General features: G+C 53.6%; 1 protein-coding gene across 1 annotated transcript; it reads left to right on the forward strand.

Annotated features, from left to right (window-relative positions):
* Positions 1 to 1704: 1704 nt before the first annotated feature.
* On the forward strand, positions 1705 to 21853 carry bcl9 (BCL9 transcription coactivator). The gene is made up of 9 exons (XM_084443595.1): positions 1705 to 2146; positions 5555 to 5859; positions 9683 to 9790; positions 10618 to 10804; positions 11746 to 11842; positions 12043 to 12903; positions 14317 to 15727; positions 17011 to 17280; positions 20735 to 21853. Exons 1-9 carry the CDS (start codon positions 1830 to 1832, stop codon positions 21787 to 21789), a joined length of 4611 nt encoding a protein of 1536 aa, XP_084299721.1. The 5' UTR covers positions 1705 to 1829; the 3' UTR covers positions 21790 to 21853.
* Positions 21854 to 23122: the final 1269 nt, after the last annotated feature.

The following is a 23122-nucleotide window of genomic DNA, read 5'->3' on the forward strand; positions in this document are numbered from 1 at the left end:
AACCATGTCTCCTCCTCCTCCTCCTCCTCCACATCTAACCATGTCTCCTCCTCTCCTCCTCCTCCACATCTAACCATGTCTCCTCCTCTCCTCCTCCTCCACATCTAACCATGTCTCCTCCTCTCCTCCTCCTCCACATCTAACCATGTCTCCTCCTCTCCTCCTCCACATCTAACCATGTCTCCTCCTCTCCTCCTCCACATCTAACCATGTCTCCTCCTCCTCCTCCTCCTCCACATCTAACCATGTCTCCTCCTCCTCCACATCTAACCATGTCTCCTCCTCTCCTCCTCCTCCACATCTAACCATGTCTCCTCCTCCTCCTCCTCCTCCACATCTAACCATGTCTCCTCCTCTCCTCCTCCTCCACATCTAACCATGTCTCCTCCTCCTCCTCCTCCTCCTCCTCCACATCTAACCATGTCTCCTCCTCTCCTCCTCCTCCACATCTAACCATGTCTCCTCCTCTCCTCCTCCTCCACATCTAACCATGTCTCCTCCTCCTCCTCCACATCTAACCATGTCTCCTCCTCCTCCTCCTCCACATCTAACCATGTCTCCTCCTCCTCCTCCACATCTAACCATGTCTCCTCCTCTCCTCCTCCTCCACATCTAACCATGTCTCCTCCTCCTCCTCCTCCTCCACATCTAACCATGTCTCCTCCTCTCCTCCTCCTCCACATCTAACCATGTCTCCTCCTCCTCCTCCTCCTCCTCCTCCACATCTAACCATGTCTCCTCCTCCTCCTCCTCCTCCACATCTAACCATGTCTCCTCCTCTCCTCCTCCTCCACATCTAACCATGTCTCCTCCTCTCCTCCTCCTCCCCATCTAACCATGTCTCCTCCTCCTCCTCCTCCTCCACATCTAACCATGTCTCCTCCTCCTCCTCCTCCTCCTCCTCCTCCACATCTAACCATGTCTCCTCCTCCTCCTCCTCCACATCTAACCATGTCTCCTCCTCTCCTCCTCCTCCACATCTAACCATGTCTCCTCCTCTCCTCCTCCTCCACATCTAACCATGTCTCCTCCTCTCCTCCTCCACATCTAACCATGTCTCCTCCTCTCCTCCTCCTCCACATCTAACCATGTCTCCTCCTCTCCTCCTCCTCCACATCTAACCATGTCTCCTCATCTCCTCCTCCTCCTCCCCATCTAACCATGTCTCCTCCTCCTCCTCCTCCTCCACATCTAACCATGTCTCCTCCTCTCCTCCTCCTCCACATCTAACCATGTCTCCTCCTCTCCTCCTCCTCCACATCTAACCATGTCTCCTCCTCCTCCACATCTAACCATGTCTCCTCCTCCTCCTCCACATCTAACCATGTCTCCTCCTCCTCCTCCACATCTAACCATGTCTCCTCCTCCTCCTCCATGTCCCCTCCTCTCCTCCTCCTCCTCCATGTCTAACCATGTCTCCTCCTCTCCTCCTCCATGTCTCCTCCTCCTCCTCCTCCATGTCTCCTCCTCCTCCTCTCCTCCTCCTCCATGTCCCCTCCTCCTCCTCCTCCTCCTCCTCCATGTCTAACCATGTCTCCTCCTCTCCTCCTCCATGTCTCCTCCTCCTCCTCTCCTCCTCCTCCTCCATGTCCCCTCCTCCTCCTCCTCCATTTCTAACCATGTCTCCTCTTCTCCTCCTCTCCGCAGAGCGCCCGAGGGCGGTGAAAACGCCTTGGGGGGGAAAACTTCAGCCACACACACGTATATATACTGACACACACACACACACACACACACACACACACACACACACACACACACACTCCTCCATTTCTCTCTCGTTCACACACACACGCGCCGCGTGCCACAGCTCCGGAGCGAGCGCCAGGATGTTGGAGGTCCAGGAGGAGCGGTCGGCGTCGGGACCGGCCGCCTCGCACTTCAGCAAGAAGGAGCGCGGGAAGAAGGAGCGCGAGGAGGCCAAGGAGGGGCGCGGCCTCGGGGGCCTGGGGGCCGGCGGCGTGGCCGGCCCGGCGTCCGGCAGGAACGTGCGGGGCGGGGGAGGGGCCAAGGCGCCGGCGTCGCTCGCCGCCGCCCACACGGGCAGCCCCCACCAGCTCATCACGCCGCCCTGCTCGGTGGTGCTGGGGGCGCCATCCATGCACGCCAACCGACTGAAGAACTCCCCCTCCGCCAACACACAGAGGTGAGGGCGAGGGTGTGGGTGTGTGTGTGTGTGTGTGTGTGTGTGTGTGTGTGTGTGTGTGTGTGTGTGTGTGTGGGTGTGTGTGTGTCCGTTCGTCAGAGGTGAAATGCTATATTGAGAGGCAGTGGTTTAATGGGCATGAGGCTATTCTTGTTAGTCTGTCCTCGGCTCTGTCTGTAGATGAGTGTCTTTGTGTGTAGGTATGTGTGTGTGTGTGTGTGTGTAGATGTATGTGTGTAGATGAGTATCTGTGTGTGTGTAGATGTGTGTACTGATTAAAGCCAGGTTCGGTTACCGAGGACACTGGTGTGGGCTTAGTAACCAGACCTACACCCGGCTATATTTAGAACTGATCTAGGATGAGCTACTAGACCAGGCTAGCTGATATGGGCCACTATGTGTCATTAAGAGCTGATCTGGATTCAGTAACTACAGTTTGTCCAGGGGCGCTGATGTGTGTTACAGCTGGTCTTTTGTCCTGATGCCTGATCATGTGTGTGTGCGCTGTAGCTGTTAGTTTGTGTGTGTGTGTGTGTGTGTGTGTGTGTGTGTGTGTGTTGTAGCTGGTAGTTTGTGTGTGTGTGTGTGTCTGTGTGTGTTGTAGCTGGTAGTATGCACGTGTGTGTGTTGTAGCTGGTAGTTTGTGTGTGTGTGTGTGTTGTAGCTGCTAGTATGCACGTGTGTGTGTTGTAGCTGGTAGTTTGTGTGTGTGTGTTGTGGCTGGTTGCTGTGTGTGTGTGTATGTGCGTGCATGCATTGTGTATGTATGCGTGTGTGTGTATGTATATGTGTGTGTGTGTGTGTGTGTGTGTGTGTGTGTGTATGCGCGTGCATGCATTGTGTATGTATGTGTGTATGCGTGTGTGTGTATGTATATGTGTGTGTGTGTGTGTGTGTGTGTGTGTGTGTGTGTGTGTGTGTGTGTCGTGGGGTCAGGGAGTACACGGTGTGTGTTGGATGTTCTCTCTGCTGACTCATGTTTCTGGAGCCTCTAGAAGTGGAGTGTCTGAACTGTGACTGCCAAACCTACCAGCTCTGCCCAGACCAGACCAGAGAGGGGGAGTGTGTGTGTGTGTGTGTGTGCGTGTGTGTGTGTGTGTCGTGTGTGTGTGTGTGTGTGTGTGTGTGTGTGTGTATGTGCGTGCCTCTGCTTCCAGAGCCCTGTGTGGACATGCTGGCTAGCGTCTCTGGCTGTTTGTGCCCTGTGTAACTTTGAGGAGGAGTGTGTGTGTTTGCGTGCGGCTGTGGGTTTATTGTGTGGGTGTGCGTGTGTGTATGTTGTTTTGTACATGAACCCTGTGTGTCTTTCAGTAGGGTGTGTGTGTAATGTAATGTGGTGTGTGAGTTAATAATTTGTGTGTGTGTGTGTGTGTGTGTAGGGTGTGTGTGTGGTGTGTGTGTAGGGTGTGTGTGTGTGTGTAGGGTGTGGCTGGTATGGGATATTCTCTGCCAATTGGAAGTGTCCTGTTCTCCCCATCTACTCTTTTCTCATGGCCAATTGGAAATCTCCTGTCCTGAGTTCTGTTCTCCTCTCCTGAGATCTCCTCTCTTCTCCTGAGATCTCCTCTCCTCTCCTGAGTTCTCCTCTCCTCTCCTGAGTTCTCCTCTCTTCTCCTGAGTTCTCCTCTCCTCTCCTGAGTTCTCCTCTCTTCTCCTGAGTCGTCCTCTCCTCTCCTGAGTTCTCCTCTCTTCTCCTGAGTTCTCATCTCCTCTCCTGAGTTCTCCTCTCCTCTCCTGAGTTCTCCTCTCTTCTCCTGAGTTCTCCTCTCCTCTCCTGAGTTCTCCTCTCTTCTCCTGAGTTCTCATCTCCTCTCCTGAGTTCTCCTCTCCTCTCCTGAGTTCTCCTCTCTTCTCCTCTCCTCTGTTCTCTCTTCCTGTGTTCTCCACTGTTCTTCTCTTCTCTCTCCCCTCTTCTCCTCTCTTCTCTTCTCCTCTCTTCTCTTCTCCTCCCCTCTCTTCTCCCTCTCTCCTCTTCTCCCCTACTCTCCTCTACCATCCTCTCTCCTCTCCTCCCCTCCTCTCCTCTTCTCCTCTACCCTCCTCTCTCCTCTCCTCCCCTCCTCTCCTCTTCTCCCCTACTCTCCTCTACCCTCCTCTCTCTTCTCCTCCCCTCCTCTCCTCTTCTCCCCTCCTCTCCTCTACCCTCCTCTCTCTTCTCCTCCCCTCCTCTGTTCTCCTCTCTTCTCCCCTACTCTCCTCTACCATCCTCTCTCCTCTCCTCCCCTCCTCTCCTCTTCTCCTCTACCCTCCTCTCTCCTCTCCTCCCCTCCTCTCCTCTTCTCCCCTACTCTCCTCTACCCTCCTCTCTCTTCTCCTCCCCTCCTCTCCTCTTCTCCCCTCCTCTCCTCTACCCTCCTCTCTCTTCTCCTCCCCTCCTCTGTTCTCCTCTCTTCTCCCCTCCTCTCCTCTCCCCTCCTCTCTTCTCCTCCCCTCCTCTGTTCTCCTCTCTTCTCCCCTCCTCTCTTCCTCCTCTCTCCTCTCTTCTCTTCTCCTCCCCTCTCTTCTCCCTCTCTCCTCTCCTCTTCTCCCCTACTCTCCTCTACCCTCCTCTCTCTTCTCCTCCCCTCCTCTCCTCTTCTCCCCTACTCTCCTCTACCCTCCTCTCTCTTCTCCTCCCCTCCTCTGTTCTCCTCTCTTCTCCTCCTCTTCTCCTCTCTTCTCCCCTCCTCTCTTCCTCCTCTCTCCTCTCCTCTCTTCTCCACTCTGCGCTTCTGCTGTCCTCTCCTGTGTGTGTGTGTGTGTGTGTGATTCTCAGGAGACTGGGGGAATTCCCACAGCAGGAGTGTGTGATACAGTAGGCCCAGTGTTACACACTCACTCACTCACTCACCAAGAACACACTGGTGGTGAAAGTGGGATGTGTGTGTGCGTGCGTGCGTGCGTGTGTGTGTGTGTGCGCGTGTGTGTGTGTCTATGTGCATGATAAATAGTGCGGGAGAGAGAGGGAGTGTGTGATGGAGTCACTCCCTTGGCAGCGTTTCTGCTGTTTGGCTGTGTGTCTCTTCCTCCGCTCCGGGCTGTAGACTGGGGGAGTGCGTGGGGTTTGGTGGGAGGTCAGGAGGGAGGAAGGAGGCTCGCTGACCCAGGAAGTCATCCTGGTCCATGAGTAGCCGGCCATCTGACTCTGGGCCGAGTCGGGAGTCCGTTGGCCAGCCACGTTCAAACTCCTAGCCCCAGGCTTCGGCCTCCTGTGTCCTTGCTTGCATGTCGTTAGGAGAAGCATGAGTACACTAGTGGACACAGTGTGTAGCCTGCTACTGGAAAGCAGTACACACACACACACACACACATACACACACACACACACACAGTGGATTTTAAGCATGCAGCTAATCCTGCAGCTGGTGTGAATGAGCTCAGTCTGGTTTTCACGCCCGGTCTGTGCTGTGTCTCCGCCCCCTCCTCCAGTCCCAAGCCCAAGACAGACGTCATGGTGCGCTCGCCGCCCGTCATGTCCCCGTCCCAGCTGGACTCCAAACTGCCCAATCAGGGAAAGCCGGGGAGCGCCGGCGGCCAATCCCAGGCCTCTCCCTGCGACCCCAAAACCCTGGGTGCCAAGGGCTCGGGGGGCGTGGCGGGCGGCCTGACGCTGAAGAACGGCCAGGGCCTGGCGTCGGGCCAGGGGTCGAAGGTCAAGGTGAAGAGGGAGAGGAGCACGTCGGTGGAGTCGTACGAGCAGCCGGAGACCGGCGCCCCTGCCGCCGACGACAAAGGTGAGACAGCAGCCGGCTCCGTCCTAAACCAGTAACCCCAACCCTAACCACACAACCCTAACAGTCCTAAACCAGTAACCACAACCCTAACCACACAACCCTAACGTCCTAAACCAGTAACCACAACCCTAACAGTCCTAAACCAGTAACCCCAACCCTAACCACACAACCCTAACGTCCTAAACCAGTAACCACAACCCTAACCACACAACCCTAACAGTCCTAAACCAGTAACCACAACCCTAACAGTCCTAAACCAGTAACCACAACCCTAACCACACAACCCTAACGTCCTAAACCAGTAACCCCAACCCTAACATCCTAAACCAGTAACCACAACCCTGACAGTCCTAAACCAGTAACCACAACCCTAACCACACAACCCTAACAGTCCTAAACCAGTAACCCCAACCCTAACCACACAACCCTAACAGTCCTAAACCAGTAACCACAACCCTAACAGTCCTAAACCAGTAACCCCAACCCTAACCACACAACCCTAACAGCCCTAAACCAACCCCTACACAACCCTAACAGCCCTAAACCAACCCCTACACAACCCTAACAGCCCTAAACCAACCCCTACACACCCCTAACAGTCCTAAACCAATCACTACACAACCCTAACAGTCCTAAACCAACCACTAAACAACCTTAACAGTCCTAAACCAACCACTAAACAACCTTAACAGTCATAAACCAATCACTACACAACCCTAACAGTCCTAAACCAATCACTACACAACCCTAACAGTCCTAAACCAATCACTTCACAACCCTAACAGTCCTAAACCAATCACTACACAACCCTGACAGTCCTAAACCAATCACTACACAACCCTAACAGTCCTAAACCAATCACTACACAACCCTGACAGTCCTAAACCAATCACTACACAACCCTAACAGTCCTAAACCAATCACTACACAACCCTGACAGTCCTAAACCAATCACTACACAACCCTGACAGTCCTAAACCAATCACTTCACAACCCTAACAGTCCTAAACCAATCACTACACAACCCTGACAGTTCTAAACCAATCACTTCACAACCCTAACAGTCCTAAACCAATCACTACACAACCCTAACAGTCCTAAACCAATCACTACACAACCCTGACAGTTCTAAACCAATCACTTCACAACCCTAACAGTCCTAAACCAATCACTACACAACCCTAACAGTCCTAAACCAACCACAATGCATAGACGATCGCCACATGTTCGACCAGATTAGCATCCATGAAAGCCCTAAACGAAAAGCCGGGTGGGTTTTCAAAATAGTGCGCGCTAGCAGGTTCGGAGACTCTACTGGCTGTTGCGAGCGCAGTTTCGGACAGTGTGATTGGTTGTTGTTGCATGCAGCAGACACGCCTTCCCCCATATGGACATGCATCAAACGGAAGCGTGTGAGCAGCCCGTAACAGACCTAAACCAGTCACTACAAAACCACTACAGTCCTAAACCAATTAACAACCCTAACAGCCCTAAACCAACCCCTACACACCCCTAAACCAACCCCTACACAACCCAACCAACCCTAAACCAACCACTACACAACCCTAACAGCCCTAAACCAACCCCTACACAACCCAACCCCTACACAACCCTAACAGCCCTAAACCAACCCCTACACAACCCTAACAGCCCTAAACCAACCCCTACACACCCCTAACAGCCCTAAACCAACCCCTACACAACCCTAACAGCCCTAAACCAAACCCTACACAACCCTAACAGCCCTAAACCAACCCCTACACAACCCTAACAGTCCTAAACCAACCCCTACACAACCCTAACAGCCCTAAACCAACCCCTACACAACCCAACCCCTACACACCCCAAACAGCCCTAAACCAACCCCTACACAACCCAACCCCTACACAACCCTCACAGCCCTAAACCAACCCCTACACAACCCTAACAGCCCTAAACCAACCCCTACACAACCCTAACAGCCCTAAACCAACCCCTACACAACCCTAACAGTCCTAAACCAACCCCTACACAACCCTAACAGCCCTAAACCAACCCCTACACAACCCAACCACTACACAACCCTAACAGTCCTAAACCAACCCCTACACAACCCTAACAGCCCTAAACCAACCCCTACACAACCCAACCACTACACAACCCTAACAGTCCTAAACCAACCACTACACAACCCTAACAGCCCTAAACCAACCCCTACACAACCCTAAACCAACCCCTACACAACCCTAACAGTCCTAAACCAACCCCTACACAACCCTAACAGCCCTAAACCAACCCCTAACAGCCCTAAACCAACCCCTACACAACCCTAACAGTCCTAAACCAGTAACCACAACCCTAACCACACAACCCTAACAGTCCTAAACCAGTAACCACAACCCTAACAGTCCTAAACCAACCCCTAACAGTCCTAAACCAACCCCTACACACCCCTAACAGCCCTGCATGGAGATCTGAGTGGTTCAGAGCACCAAATGGAACGATTGTACTGTGTTGAAGAGGAGAGCTAACCAGATACATACACATGGGTGACAAATTAAAGGAAAACCAACATTAAGTGTCTTAGTAAGGTGTTGGGCCAGTTTGAGCCACCAGAACGACCAGTCTACAAGTCTCTACTGGAACTCTACTGGAGTCTCTACTCTACTGGAACTCTACTGGAGGGATGGCACACCATTCTACCAAAACACATTCCCTCATTTGGTGTTTTGGTTATGGTGGTGGAGAGCACTGTCTAGCATAGTAGTCCGAAATCCACAGGCGTTCAATTGGGTTGAGATCTGGTGACCGACCGCGAAGGCCATAGCATATGATAGCATTTCAATACTCATCAATACTCATTTTAAGACCTCCCTCGTATCCTGTGGATGGGGGTCATCGGTCTGGAAGAGACTTCTCCCCAACAGGATAGCAGTGTTTCATCGTAGGGTAAAGGTGATCACTCAGAGTAACTTGGGTGTTAATTAGCCGTGACCCTTCCCTCTAAAGGGACAAAGACCCAAACCATGCCAGGAACCCCCCCCTCATAGCATAACAGAGCCTTCGGACCCCCCCCCCCACTGTAGGGGTCCAGCATCCAGGCCTGTGCCGTTCTGTTGGTATATGCCATACCTGCACTCGCGCACCTGTCCAGAATATGGTGAAGGATAACAACACTTTCTCCCACATCTCTGTAGGCCAGCGCCTGCGGGTTTTAAACCACCCAACTCTCAAGTGCGCATTCGTCTTTGCAACGAGGGTTTTACGCGCCGCAGCCGTACCATAACATCCCTCTCTCCGCGGTCGTCGGCGGACCGTTCTTGCTGAGCAACCTGATCACGTCCTGCGTCGGCATTCTCAGTCACACGAGGAAGAGTGTCTCTTCTGTTTTTACCCACACATCTCACTCGCGCACGAGCGTCGCGGTCATCCGACGTGCACTTTCGACCGCAATTTCCTACTTAACTGGTGTCTTTCCCAATAGATGTAAGTGCAGATGAAACACTAGCCAGTGGAGCAGTCTTTATGTGACCGAACCTCCTGCCGCCAGTAACGAACCCTCTTTCAAAGTCACCTAGATCTTTTCCTCTTACCATCATGATCCAAAATCAAGGTCAACTCGGCCTGCTTAGCATTTTTCTACCAAGCATGGTGATTGGATGTTAACTGCTTGATTGTATAATGCAGCACACCTGTATGGACACATCTGCATTCACTATGTTTCTCCACTCATTTATTCTGGATTTTCCTTTAGTTGGTCACCCGAGTTCTTAAATCACATTATGTAAATACACTGTGTGTGTGTGTGTGTCTGTGTGCGTGCGCGTGTGCGTGTGTGTTCCAGACAGCAGCAGGGTGAAGCGGATGTGTGTGGCAGAGAGAAGGCAGCCCTACAGCGGAGCAGACTGGTGCTCAGGAGGGGAGAGTGACGAGGACGACAAAGGCTTCTTCAGTAAGTCTGCCTGGCAGGGTGGTAGGAGGGTGGTGGGAGTACTATTAGTAATAGAGTAGTAGTAGTACTATTAGTAATAGAGTAGTAGTAATAGTAGTACTATTAGTAGTAGGGTAGTGGTAGTACTATTAGTAGTAGAGTAGTGGTAGTAGCAGTACTATTAGTAGTAGGATAGTGGTAGGAGCAGTACTATTAGTAGTAGGGTAGTGGTTGTAGTATTACTATTAGTAGAGTAGTGGTGGTAGTAGCAGTACTATTAGTAGTAGGGTAGTGGTTGTAGTATTACTATTAGTAGATTAGTGGTGGTAGTAGCAGTACTATAAGTAGTAGGGTAGTGGTAGTAGCAGTACTATTAGTAGTAGGGTAGTGGTAGTAGCAGTACTATTGGTAGTAGGGTAGTAGTGGTGGTGGTAGTAGTAGTAGTACTATTTGTAGTAGGGTAGTGGTTGTAGTAGTAGTAGTAGTACTATTAGCAGTAGGGTAGTAGTAGTACTATTAGCAGTAGGGTAGTAGTAGTACTATTAGCAGTAGGGTAGTAGTAGTAGTAGTACTGTTAGCAGTAGGGTAGTAGTAGTAGTAGTAGTACTATTAGCAGTAGGGTAGTAGTAGTAGTAGTAGTACTATTAGCAGTAGGCCTAGTAGCAGGCCATAGCAGCAGTAGCAGCATTACTCGTAGCAGTAGTGTGTGTCTGCGTTGGTGTAGTAGAAGTGAATGTTGCATCTGTTAACGGTTTATTTCATGACATGGACTACATTACCCATGCTCCTCTCCTGACCAGCCTATTGTGGACCTCTCCCACTCCCACCCCCCTTACACCCCCACCCAGACTGTAACTCCAGCGATGTGAAGCCCCAGGACTCCATGTCCCACAATGCCTCTAACGCCGGGCTCAGCCGCTCCTCCACCCCCTCCCACAATGCACTGGGAGGCGCGGGTGCCCCCTCGGACTCGGCCGGCGGCCAGAAGGGCGTGTCTAAAGTCGTATACGTCTTCACCACAGAGATGGCCAACAAGTAAGGAGGTGGAGCGAGAGAGAGATGGAGAGAGAGAGAGTGTGTTTGAAGTCAAGAGAGATCAATGTTTGTTTGTGGGGATTGTGCGTGTGCGTGTGTGTGTGTGTTCGTGGGGATTATGCATGTGTGTGTGTGTGTGTTCGTGCTTGTCGCCGTATGACCTCAGTACCGCTTTGTCACACTAGACAAGTCACACTATTCATATAGACCGAACGAACCAGTATTTCACAGTCATGCACATTCTCTACATCTGACACACGCGCCACGCCGACATACACAACAAGCGCACGCACCTCCGTCCCAGAGGGAACGCCACGGAGTTACTGGCTCTGACGTCAGCAGCCTGGGGAGCTTCTCCAGGACCCCCCCGCGCCCTGGCTTTCATGTTGGTTTGTTGTTGTTTGTCATCGTCAATGTTGTTGTTTGTAGTCCTTAGGCCCCGCCCCCTTCTCTCCACCCCTCACGTTACCCAGCATGCTGTGGGTGGCGGCTCGTGTCTGTGTTTACGTGTTGATGTAATATGTGTGTGTGTGTTTGTGTGTGTGTGTAAAAGTGGATGTGTGTCAGTGACGGTGTGTGTGTGTGTGAGTGTGTGTCAGTATGTGTAGTGCAAGTGTGTGTGTGATTGTGCGCTTGCAGTTAGCTCAGATCAACACTCCTCTGCTGGGAATTGGAGATCAAAGCTGTGGATGAAAAGTGGGTGGTGTGTGTGTGTGCGTGTGCGTGTGTGTGTGTAAAATTGTTTGTTTAGTCTGTCGACCTTGGCATTTCCTTCATACTCGCTAGTCTAACACTCACTCAGTCTGCTTACTGTCTCTGTCTCGCTCACACACACACGCGCACACACACACACACACACACACACACACACACACACACACACACACACACAGAAGCTGGCTGATGACTGATATGTGACGCGGCGTTGTTGTGGTCTTCAGGGCGGCTGACGCAGTTCTAACTGGCCACACAGAAAACATTATCACCTTCCACATGAAGAACATCTCCAACAGCAAGGACAAGGCCCACCTCCTCCTGGTAAGAACACACACACACACACACACACACACACACACACACACACACACACCTTATTTCAGCCTACACAGTATACACACTCACACTGAAAGAGTTCATTAAAGGATACATTCTACTACCGTTGGCCTTCCTGGCGGACGGCCGAGGAATCTATTACTCATCCCTCCTCATCCCCCTCATCCCCCTCCTCTCTGTTCCAGAACAACCAGACGGGAGGACCCCTGCGCAACGACTCCAAGCCCCCCCAGCAGTCCTCATCTCACCCCCAGGACCAGAACCACCAGCCCGGGTCCAAACCCTCCTTACCCGGCCTGTCCGACGCCCCTCCGGCCCAGCCTCCCGGCCAGGGGGGCGCCCCCGGCGGCCTGCCCCAGGACGGGCCCTCCTCGGCGGGCATGGACCCTAAGAGCCTCCCCGGGAGCAGCCCCGGCGGCAACGCCTCGGCCCCGGGCGAGCAGCAGCAGCAGCAGCCTCCGGTCAGCCAGGCCGAGCAGGGCCTCAACGTACCCCAGGGAGGAGGAGGAGGAGGAGGAGGAGGAGGAGGGGAGGGCCACCCCGGTCCCGGCCAGGTGTTGGGGGGCCCCCAGGGGCCCGGTGTCCTCACCCCCCAGCAGCAGCAGCAGCAGCAGCTGGCCCAGGAGCTGCTCAACATGGAGGCCAACACGGAGGGGCTGTCCCAGGAGCAGCTCGAGCACCGCCAGCGCTCCCTGCAGACGCTCCGCGACATCCAGCGCATGCTCTTCCCCGACGACCGCGACGCGCCGCTCCCCGGACCCCCCCAGGGGGGGCAGCAGCAGCAGAACCCCCACGGCGGCGGGCCCCACGAGGGCATGCCCGAGGGCGGGCAGCGCCGGCCGGAGCAGGGCCCCCTGCAGGCCATGATGGCCCAGTCCCAGAGCCTGGGGCCGCCGGGAGGGGGCGGCGGGCCCCGGCCCCAGGGGGGGCCTCCCTTCGGCCCCCCTCACGGCCCACGAGACATGCCCCCCTTCCCCCAGGACGAGATGGGGCCCCACATGGGCCCGGGCGGCTGCGTGGACAGCGACCAGATGACCCCAGAACAGGTGACTTTATGCACTCATTACAGTGTCCCTTAGCTAGGGTGTGTGTCCACCAGGGGGCAGTATTTTCTCGTTGTTTACAGCATGGGTAACGAGCTCTAGGGCGCTATAGAGACGAGAGATGTGCTTTTTAGCACTGTTGCACCATGAGCTCTAGGCTTTTTGTGCAGTTCAACCTTTTAGGCTGTAAAAACCTGTTCTGACCATGAGAAAAGTTTTTTGGGGCCAAACTGCGAGAGAGACGGTGAACGTTAGCACGAGCTAACATTGGCTAGCTATCTTAACTTGGCTAGTTAATCTGCAGCCTGCAAACACACGACACTCGTTGCTGTCCAGCGTTAGGTGTGAGACATCGGTAGCCTAGCCAGTTGTGAAGTCCAGCTCCAGTGCTGTCCAGCTACACACGGCCTGCTGGTGGACACTCTTAACCTTAGTCTCCTTACGGGGGTCGTGGGACGGCTCATTTATTGTTAGCACGGGGGGGGGGTCTCTACTACCTCACCGGCACATGTATGTGTTTTGTATGTACCTGTATGTATTTTGTATGTCTTCATGTGTGTTTTGTATGTATTTGTGTGTCGTTGGTTTGTATACATGTTTTGTGTGTATTCATGTATGCGTTTTCTATGTATTTATGTAGTGTTTTGTGTGTACGTATGTAGTGTTTTGTGTGTTTATGTACTGTTGGTGTGTATGTAGTGTTTGATGTGTATGTATGTAGTGTGTACGTAGTGTTGTGTGTGTACGTAGTGTTGTGTGTGTGTACGTAGCGTTGTGTGTGTACGTAGCGTTGTGTGTGTACGTAGCGTTGTGTGTATGTAGCGTTGTGTGTGTGTAGGTAGCGTTGTGTGTGTGTGTGTGTAGGTAGCGTTGTGTGTGTGTACGTAGCGTTGTGTGTGTGTGTGTGTAGCGTTGTGTGTGTGTAGGTAGCGTTGTGTGTGTACGTAGCGTTGTGTGTGTGTAGGTAGCGCTGTGTGTGTGTGTAGCGTTGTGTGTGTGTGTGTGTAGCGTTGTGTGTGTAGCGTTGTGTGTGTGTAGCGTTGTGTGTGTGTAGCGTTGTGTGTGTGTGTAGCGTTGTGTGTGTGTGTAGCGTTGTGTGTGTAGCGTTGTGTGTATAGCGTTGTGTGTGTGTGTAGCGTTGTGTGTGTAGCGTTGTGTGTGTATAGCGTTGTGTGTGTGTGTAGCGTTGTGTGTAGCGTTGTGTGTGTAGCGTTGTGTGTGTGTATAGCGTTGTGTGTGTGTGTGTAGCGTTGTGTGTAGCGTTGTGTGTGTGTGTGTAGCGTTGTGTGTGTGTGTGTGTGTAGCGTTGTGTGTAGCGTTGTGTGTGTGTGTGTAGTGTTGTGTGTGTGTAGCGTTGTGTGTACGTAGCGTTGTGTGTGTATTCACGTGCATCTTCTCTCTGGTTTCCCTCTCCAGGCCCAGGTGGCGTGGCTGAAGCTCCAGCAGGAGTTCTACGAGGAGAAGAAGAGGAAGCAGGAGATGCAGCACCGGCCGCTGCCCCCCGACATGATGATGCACCCCCACGGGCCGCGCGCCATGATGCGGGGGCCGCCGCCGCCCTACCAGATGGGCCCCGGGGAGATGTGGGTGGGCCCCGGCGGGGGGCCCCCGGACCACTACCAGGAGCGCATGGCCATGGGCCCGGGGCCCCGCGGCATGCCCCCCCACATGCAGAGGATGCCGGGCTTCCCCCAGGGCATGATGAACCCCGAGATGGAGGGGCCCCCCAGGCCGGGCATGGGCTGGCCCGACGACATGCCCCCCAGGATGGGCGACGCCAGGGGCTTCCCGGGGGGGCCGGGGGTGATGTTCGGGGGCCCCGGGGGCCGCGGCGAGCGCTTCCCCAACCCCCAGGCCGTCCAGGAAGCCATGTTCCACCAGGGCATGGCGGCGGAGAAGGGACTTCCTCCCGGGATGATGATGGACATGCAGAGGATGATGGGACACCAAAGAGGCGGCATGGAGCCCGGCAACGGGATGGGCATGTTTCCCAGGATGCCCGGCGACGGCCCCATGAGCCCCTCCTCTCGGCTGGGGGCCATGGGCGGCAGAGACATGGGCCCCGAGTTCGGCATGGGCCCCGGGCCCCACATGCACCCTTCCAAGCTCCGCGGCGAGCCCCCCATGAACATGAGCCCCGACGAGATGATGAGGATGAGGGCAGGAGGAGGGCCCCCCATGGAGAACATGGGCCCCCAGGGCCGGCCCATGCAGGGGCCCCACTTCCCCGAGCAGGCCCAGCCGGGAGACTTCCCCCTGGGGCCCGGCCGGCCCTTCCCCGGGGGTCCCGGCGGAGGTATGAGGGGTCCGCACGGGGAGCAGGCCTTCGGCCCCGAGCACCGCTCCGCCCCCAGCGGGGGTAACGGCCGGCTCAACCACCTGCCCCCGGCCTCGGGGCCCCCGCAGGGCCAGAGGGGCCGCAAGCCCGCCGACCTCAACGTCCAGGCGGCCGGGGGCAACTCGCCCAGCGTCAACCCCCTGAAGTCCCCCCCTCTGAGGCAGGTCCAGTCCCCCATGATGGGCTCCCCCTCCGGGAACCTCAAGTCCCCCCAGACGCCCTCCCAGCTCGCCGGCATGCTCTCCGGCCCCCCGGGGCCCAACAACCCCCCCGCTCCGGCCAACTCCGGCCCCATGAAGTCCCCCCACTCCATGATGGGGTCAGCGGGGGCCTCCCCGGTCCACATGAGGTCGCCCTCCCTCCCCAACCCCTCCCCGGGGTGGGCCTCCTCCCCCAAGCCCCCCATGCAGAGTCCCGGAGTGCCCCCCCAGCCCGGGAAACCCCCCCCCAGCATGACCTCCCCCAACATGATGGGCAACATGGAGCAAGGTACAGTAAAGCCTCCTCCTCCATCTCTCCATCTGCTCACCAGCACATTTCATCTCCTCTCTCTCTCTCTCTCTCTTTTTAAATCCTCAACATTCTCAACATCTCATTCCTTCTTATCAATCAATCAATCAATCAATCAAAGCTTTATTTGTATAGCGCATTTCATACCCAGAGGCAACACAATGCGCTTTACAGAGAACAAGGGAGGTGGGCATACGACCCACTCTCTACATATTCCAGAGGGAAGCAAAAAAACAGTAATCACCCAGGGGCCAGATAAGTGAGCTGTCAAGATTCTTCCCTGACCCCTCTCAATAAGCCGATCAAGCAAGCTCCAGGAGTATGTTTGTCTAACGGCTAAGAACATTTGTAGAGCAATACTCTCTCTCTCTCTCTCTCTCTCTCTCTTCCTAGCTCGGCCGTTCTCCTCGCTACCGAGAAGTGCCACATCCTCATTTGTATACAAAAAAAAAGAATAATCAAATCAAATTTGATTTCAAAAAGGGATTCATCTCTTTAAGTCTGTCTCCGCCGCTGGCCTCCTCCGTGGAGACGGAGGTGTGTGATTGGGTTAAAATGACATCACTGTTGTTGTGATAATGGTCAGCTTAGTTACTACCCATGTAGGCTGCTATGAAAACCCTTTTTCCCTAAAAAGGAAGATTATTACATTGCAGCTCGTTGGCACCTCCTGGTGGTGGTATATATAACCTGCATATGGTTATTTCTCAAAGCACTTTACATTACATTAGTAATTTAGCAGACGCTTTTATCCAAAGTGATTTATAATTGTATTTATTGTAGGTAGTCAGCGTACTACTGCTCACCGGAACTCACAAGCATCTCCTTTCTAAACAAGTCACTAAGAGCATCGTCCATTGCTGAAGGCAAAGTGCAAAAGTTGTTCTCGTTGCCTCACCTTTCTCTCTCTCTCTTTCTCTCTCTCTCTCCCTCTCTCTCTCTCTCTCTCCCTCCCTCTCTCTTTCTCTCTCTCTCCTTCTCTCTCTCTCTCCCTCTCTCTTTCTCTCCCTCTCTCCCTCTCTCTCTCTCTGTCTCTCTCTCCCTCTCTCTCTCTCTCTGTCTCTCTCTCCCTCTCTCTCTCTCTCTCTCTCTCTCTCTCTGTCTCTCTCTCTCTCTCTCTCTCTCTCTCTCTCCCTCTCCTTCTCTCTCTCTCTCTCTCTCTCTCTCTCCTTCTCTCTCTCTCTCTCTCTCTCTCTCTCTTTCACTCCCTCTCTCTCTCCCTCTCTCTCTCTCTCTCTCTCCCTCCCTCTTGCCCCCCCCAGGTGGAAACGGCCCCCCGCCCCCTCCGTCATCGGGGGCCCCGCCCGGTCCCATGTCCCTCCCCGGCGGCGTGCCGTCCGGCGGCCCCTACAACATCCCCCCCGAGCCCACGCTGTCCCAGAACCCCCTCTCCATCATGATGTCACGCATGTCCAAGTTCGCCATGCCCAGCTCCACCCCCTTGTACCACGACGCCATCAAGACCGTGGCGAGCTCTGACGACGACTCGCCCCCGGCACGCTCCCCCAACCTGCCGCCCATGAACAACAACGGTACACACACACACACACACACACACTTGCACATATATAATGTTATATTATCAGCGATATGGCCACAACATTGTATCTCGTTTTTCTCATTATGGACGATTCACAATATTCTTAATGAACTCAAGACGAAACATGATTCAAAAATAGTTTTCTTCATCAGACTCACCTTTTAGTCAAGAGAGAAGAACCAGTGGAGAAATATAGTGGCGTTCAAGTTTGTCTAAATTCAAGGCACCGATTTCTGTAGATGTCCGACTACAGGGTAGGCTAATGAAAATGGCTCAAACATTAGAACTGCTTTCAACACAATGAATAAATCAGAAAATACACTGGACAAAGGTTGAGAGACTAAAGTCTAAAACAGAATGAAATAGTCTAATTGTTCTTCTCAAAAAGAGGCATGGAATCTCAGATGTTATAGAAGAAAGAAAAAAGTAACCTTCAGATTAACTTCCTGTCCTGTGGTCATCATGTCCTCCTGCTAGGACACAGAACTCAGCTCAGTTAAAGTATGCTCACGAAAGTGCAAAAGCACGTTAGCACGCATTTCCCTATTGAGTTTTAATGGATTGTCATGGAACGTGAATGGATGGGAATACTAGCCATCACCAGCTAGTTGGCTAACGTTAGCATAGCTAGCTGATTAGCTGCGCTGTGGTACTAAATACCATCTTGAAGTGAGAATACCAACATGCACACTCCCACAATGTTGTGGTGCCGGGAGTAAATCCTCTTAAAAGTTTCAAATGAAAAATGACACACTTTTTCTCTGCTTTTAATCTGCCTAAATACCATATTCTCATCCCTCTAACCTCTTTGGGATTATCTTTCCGTCTTCAGCGGCGGGAGCTGCCGTTACCCAAGCTTGTTGTTGACCGGCAAAACTCGGACGTGCAGGCGTCTCCAAGGAAACGGTGCCAGCCTACGTCTCTGTTGTAGCGACACAAAGCTGCTGGCGTTTGACTGACGGAAAATAAGCTCCAATCTCCATTTTGCGATATTGGCATTTTTCATATCGTTCAAAAAGTGTAATTGATGGAATGGCCCAGTCCCAATACCCACATGTAGTGTGTTTACTTCCTTTAAGCAGGAACTCTTCTTGTTACTAAAGTCGCTTCCGTCTCTCGTCTCTGGAGATATAATCCTGTTTTTGACCGGTCAAGAGAAAGAAGCAGATGTTGACAGATGTGACCAAAGTGGACACACTCCCTAACCTTAACCTTAACCCTCTCCCTCAGGTGCAATACACCCTAACCCTAACCTTAACCCTCTCCCTCGGGTGCAATACACCCTAACCCTAACCTTAACCCTCTCCCTCGGGTGCAATACACCCTAACCTTAACCCTCTCCCTCGGGTGCAATACACCCTAACCTTAACCCTCTCCCTCGGGTGCAATACACCCTAACCTTAACCCTCTCCCTCGGGTGCAATACACCCTAACCTTAACCCTCTCCCTCGGGTGCAAACTCCCTAACCCTAACCTTAACCCTCTCCCTCGGGTGCAATACACCCTAACCTTAACCCTCTCCCTCGGGTGCAATACACCCTAACCTTAACCCTCTCCCTCGGGTGCAATATACCCTAACCCTAACCTTAACCCTCTCCCTCGGGTGCAATACACCCTAACCCTAACCTTAACCCTCTCCCTCGGGTGCAATACACCCTAACCCTAACCTTAACCCTCTCCCTCGGGTGCAATACACCCTAACCCTAACCTTAACCCTCTCCCTCGGGTGCAATACACCCTAACCTTAACCCTCTCCCTCGGGTGCAATACACCCTAACCTTAACCCTCTCCCTCGGGTGCAATATACCCTAACCTTAACCCTCTCCCTCGGGTGCAATACACCCTAACCCTAACCTTCACCCTCTCCCTCGGGTGCAATACACCCTAACCCTAACCTTAACCCTCTCCCTCGGGTGCAATACACCCTAACCCTAACCCTCTCCCTCGGGTGCAATACACCCTAACCCTAACCTTAACCCTCTCCCTCGGGTGCAATATACCCTAACCCTAACCTTAACCCTCTCCCTCGGGTGCAATACACCCTAACCCTAACCTTAACCCTCTCCCTCGGGTGCAATACACCCTAACCTTAACCCTCTCCCTCGGGTGCAATACCACCTAACCCTAACCTTCACCCTCTCCCTCGGGTGCAACACTCCCTAACCCTAACCTTAACCCTCTCCCTCGGGTGCAATACACCCTAACCCTAACCTTCACCCTCTCCCTCGGGTGCAACACTCCCTAACCTTAACCCTCTCCCTCGGGTGCAATAACGTTGATCCTATCTTATCTTATGACGGGCTACGTTAGGTTGACCAGGTGAACGGACTTGAGTGTCGTCCGGTGCTCGTCACTAGACCTGTGACAGAAGGACCCAACATGACGCACAGCTGAGCCTACTGGCTGTAATAAAGGAATCCTGAATGTTATCTGCATGAAACAGACCTCATAAAGATGTCTCCTAGCTGACCGCTTGCTTTAGACATAGATGGGAACTTTTATTGATCCCTGAGGGAAATTACATAATATTTAGAGGAACGTAAACGCTGATATAAAGTTGTAGGCGAGAACGTCATCCGACTGAATACAGGAAGCGAACCAAAGTACAGGTGCATTGTGGGTTGAAGGCGAATGTCGACGCTCGTCAGAGACGGACAGCCGCCCCGATTAATAAGCAGCAGCAAAATGAACGAAGGACAAATGTGGCGAATTCACGCAATGTTAAATAAATAGCCTACCTCACTCGTCTTCTGTGGCAGACAAAACATATCGAAGGCGTCCATTTTACAAGTTCTACTTCTGCAAAGTTGAGTCTGACTGAGAATTGAATTACGGGTAATGATGCTTGCGTTTTGATCACGGACATTTCAATAAAAGAAGGTTTGGTCTCTGAATGGTCTGAAGCACTAATACGCCGTCGTTGTGATAACATACATATAACATATAAATATCATAATAATCAAAACTATTATCGCAGTCCCAGTATGCTGCTGTTGCTCCATTGATATCCGCCACACTGTGATTTCATGACAGAAAGTGATTTTCCCTCTTGACTTTTTCTGCCCAATAGCTGAGCAGCGTGTCCCAGCTACGGCGTGCCACGTGTCATCTGTTTACTTAGTCTGGATTGTTAATACAGGGCCGTGTAAACGCTAAACGGATCTGATGAGAAATCGAATTGAATCGGACCAAATTTAGCGAACCGTTAGGTGTGAAAGGGTCGCTCGTAACTCAACCTTAACTTTTCATCGACACTAGACCGTTATCGACGATCCCGGGGTTTTGGGATCGATAACGTGTCCGTCTATCGTCGTGGAAACCCACCTCGATCACATTTCAAACCCACCTCGATCACATTTCATTCGACACGTTCGTCAAATATCTTCTCGTTTGCATGGGTTTGGTTCTGGCTGTGGCTTGACATGACGCTCTGTCGCCCCCTGCAGGCATGCTGATGAACCACCACCAGGGAGGCCCTCGTCAGATGGGCCCCGGCTCCTCCGGCCCCATGCCCGCCCTCAGCCCCCTGGGCATGGCCCCCATGGGCTCCCAGCCCCTCTCCCACGGCATGCCCCCCCAGATGCCCTCCCCCAACGCCCCCAACATGGGCCCCGGCATGATGCCCCACGGCATGATGATGCCCCCCAACCCCCAGGACCCCGGCATGGCCAACCCGCAGATGATGGCCCAGGGCCGCATGGGCTACCCCCCCCACCGGGGGCAGGGCTACCCGCTCACCCAGTCCCCCTCCCAGCAGGGGCCCTTCTCCCCCCACAACGGCCCCCCGCAGGGCTTCCCCGGCCACCCCATGGGGGGCTTCCAGGGGGAGGGCGGCCCCATGGGCGGGGGGCGCATGGTGAACATGCCCCACGGAGACGGCGGGATGTGCAAACCCAACAACCCCGGCGGGGGGCCGGAGTTCAGCATGCAGGGGGGCTTCAGCGACGCCGACCTCCACGAGGTGATGCGGCCGGGGGCGTCGGGCATCCCCGAGTTCGACCTGTCCAGGATCATCCCGTCCGAGAAGCCCAGTCAGACGCTCTCCTACTTCCCCCGGGGAGGGGGCGGGGGCGACGGCCAGGGGGGCAAGCCCCCGCACCCCTCCGGCTTCCCCATGCAAGGGATGATGGGCGAGGGCCCCCCCAGGATGGGGCTGCCCATGCAGGGGATGGGGGGCATGGGCCCCGGGGGGCCCGGCGGAGGCATGGGGCCCCAAGACATGCCCATGGGGAACCCAGGCCACAACAACATGCGGCCCCCGGGGTTCATGGGCCAGGGCATGATGGGCCCCCAGCACCGGATGCTTTCCCCGGGGGGGCCCGGCGGCATGATGCAGGGCCGACAGATGGCCCACCCGGGCCCGGGGGGGTCCCCCAACATGATGATGTCTCTGCAAGGCATGGGCGCCCCCCCCCAGCAGACGATGATGATGGGCGGGCAGATGCGGCCGCGCGGCATGGACATGGACCTGGGCTTCAGCCCCGGCCCCGGAATGTTCTAGCCCCGCCCCCACCTTGTATCTAGAATGTTCTGGTCCGCCGCCGGTACACACGGAGGGAGAGGGGGGGGGGAGGGGCGGGGCCGGGGGGGGTGTGGTCTGTGTGGAGTGGACGTGGTGGACGGTAGACGGACTCAAAATACAGGAAGTACAAACGTCAAGACGGGATGTTTCTCTTTTACGTACGAGGAGTGAGGAGCAGCGGGGTGGAACCCGTTAGTGGAACCCGTTAGTGGAACCCAGTTAGTGCTCACTCACCACAGGAACATTTCATTTGGACTCCTGGAACTTCAGAATGTATGGGATTGTCGTGCAGCAATTTTTGAAAAAGACCCCCCCCCCCCCCCCCCCTTTCTCCTCCCCCCCAACAAAAAAACTGTTCCTATTTTTTTTGTGATCATCTGACGAGGATAAGAGGACTTCTCGCTCTTCAAAGAGGAATCAATACGAACACGTCGTCGTTGAGGAGGACAGTTATACGTCAACCTTTTTTTTTTTTTTTTCTTTTTTCAAATCGTAAAAAAAAAACAAAAAAAAATCTGATTTGTCCCGATGAAAACGGAACACCGGAACGGAATAAAAAGACAAAAAAATGTGCTTTGTGAAGACTTCAGTGGAACTCCATCTTGTCTCTTGGCTCCATCGTTTTGACCGTTTCTGTACAGTATATACCTGTGTGTGAGTGTGTGTGTGTGAGTGAGAGACGGCGTGTGTGTGTGTGTTATGTACGTCTGTATGTATAGGCATTCTATCAGTGACCTCCGAGATCTCTTACCCACCTTTTCATCGGCGGAGGGACGGCCCCTAAAATACTGTATCGTTTACTGTTGGTGGGCTACTCGAATTTTAGTCTATTTTAATTTCCTTTGTAACTCCAGTGTATAACAAACCAAACTATGACCTCATAAAGATGATAGTATTATTAAAAAAAGCACAAACATGGATCATCTGCAGAAAGTCTCTTCTTTCTCCATTTTAACGTTTGAGAAGGACGATCTTTGGCGGGGGTCCCCAGAGCTTCTCAGCACCGGGGCGGGGCGGGGCGTGTCCAGGACGGGCCGGTGCTGTGGAGCTCCCGGTCTCCCCGGTGGGAATAGTGCTGTTCTGCTCAGATGTGTGCTCCCTCTCTCTCTGTGTACCGCTTCCTGTTCCTGTTAAGTTGTTATTGTTATTGTTTATTTCTCTTGTTGACTCTGGGTAATAACGGTTCCCACAGCAATAATGACCCCCCAACAAAACGCAGGTGGACTGGTGTGTGTGTGTGTGTGTGCGCGTGTGTGTGTGTCAGCCGGTCGGGGCTGGTCGAGGTGTGTGTGTACCAGCCGGGTGTCGGGAG

This window comes from Borostomias antarcticus (genome assembly GCF_949987555.1).
Source record: "Borostomias antarcticus genome assembly, chromosome: 9".
NCBI classification, from domain to species: domain Eukaryota; kingdom Metazoa; phylum Chordata; class Actinopteri; order Stomiiformes; family Stomiidae; genus Borostomias; species Borostomias antarcticus.

Excerpts from the sequence above, each read along its gene's own strand:
- bcl9 (XM_084443595.1), top strand. The coding sequence starts at position 1,830 with ATGTTGGAGGTCCAGGAGGAGCGGTCGGCGTCGGGACCGGCCGCCTCG. Across the intron at positions 2,147-5,554 it reads CCCTCCGCCAACACACAGAG|TCCCAAGCCCAAGACAGACG; the intron begins GTGAGGGCGAGG and ends CCCCTCCTCCAG. Across the intron at positions 17,281-20,734 it reads GCCGCCCATGAACAACAACG|GCATGCTGATGAACCACCAC; the intron begins GTACACACACAC and ends CGCCCCCTGCAG.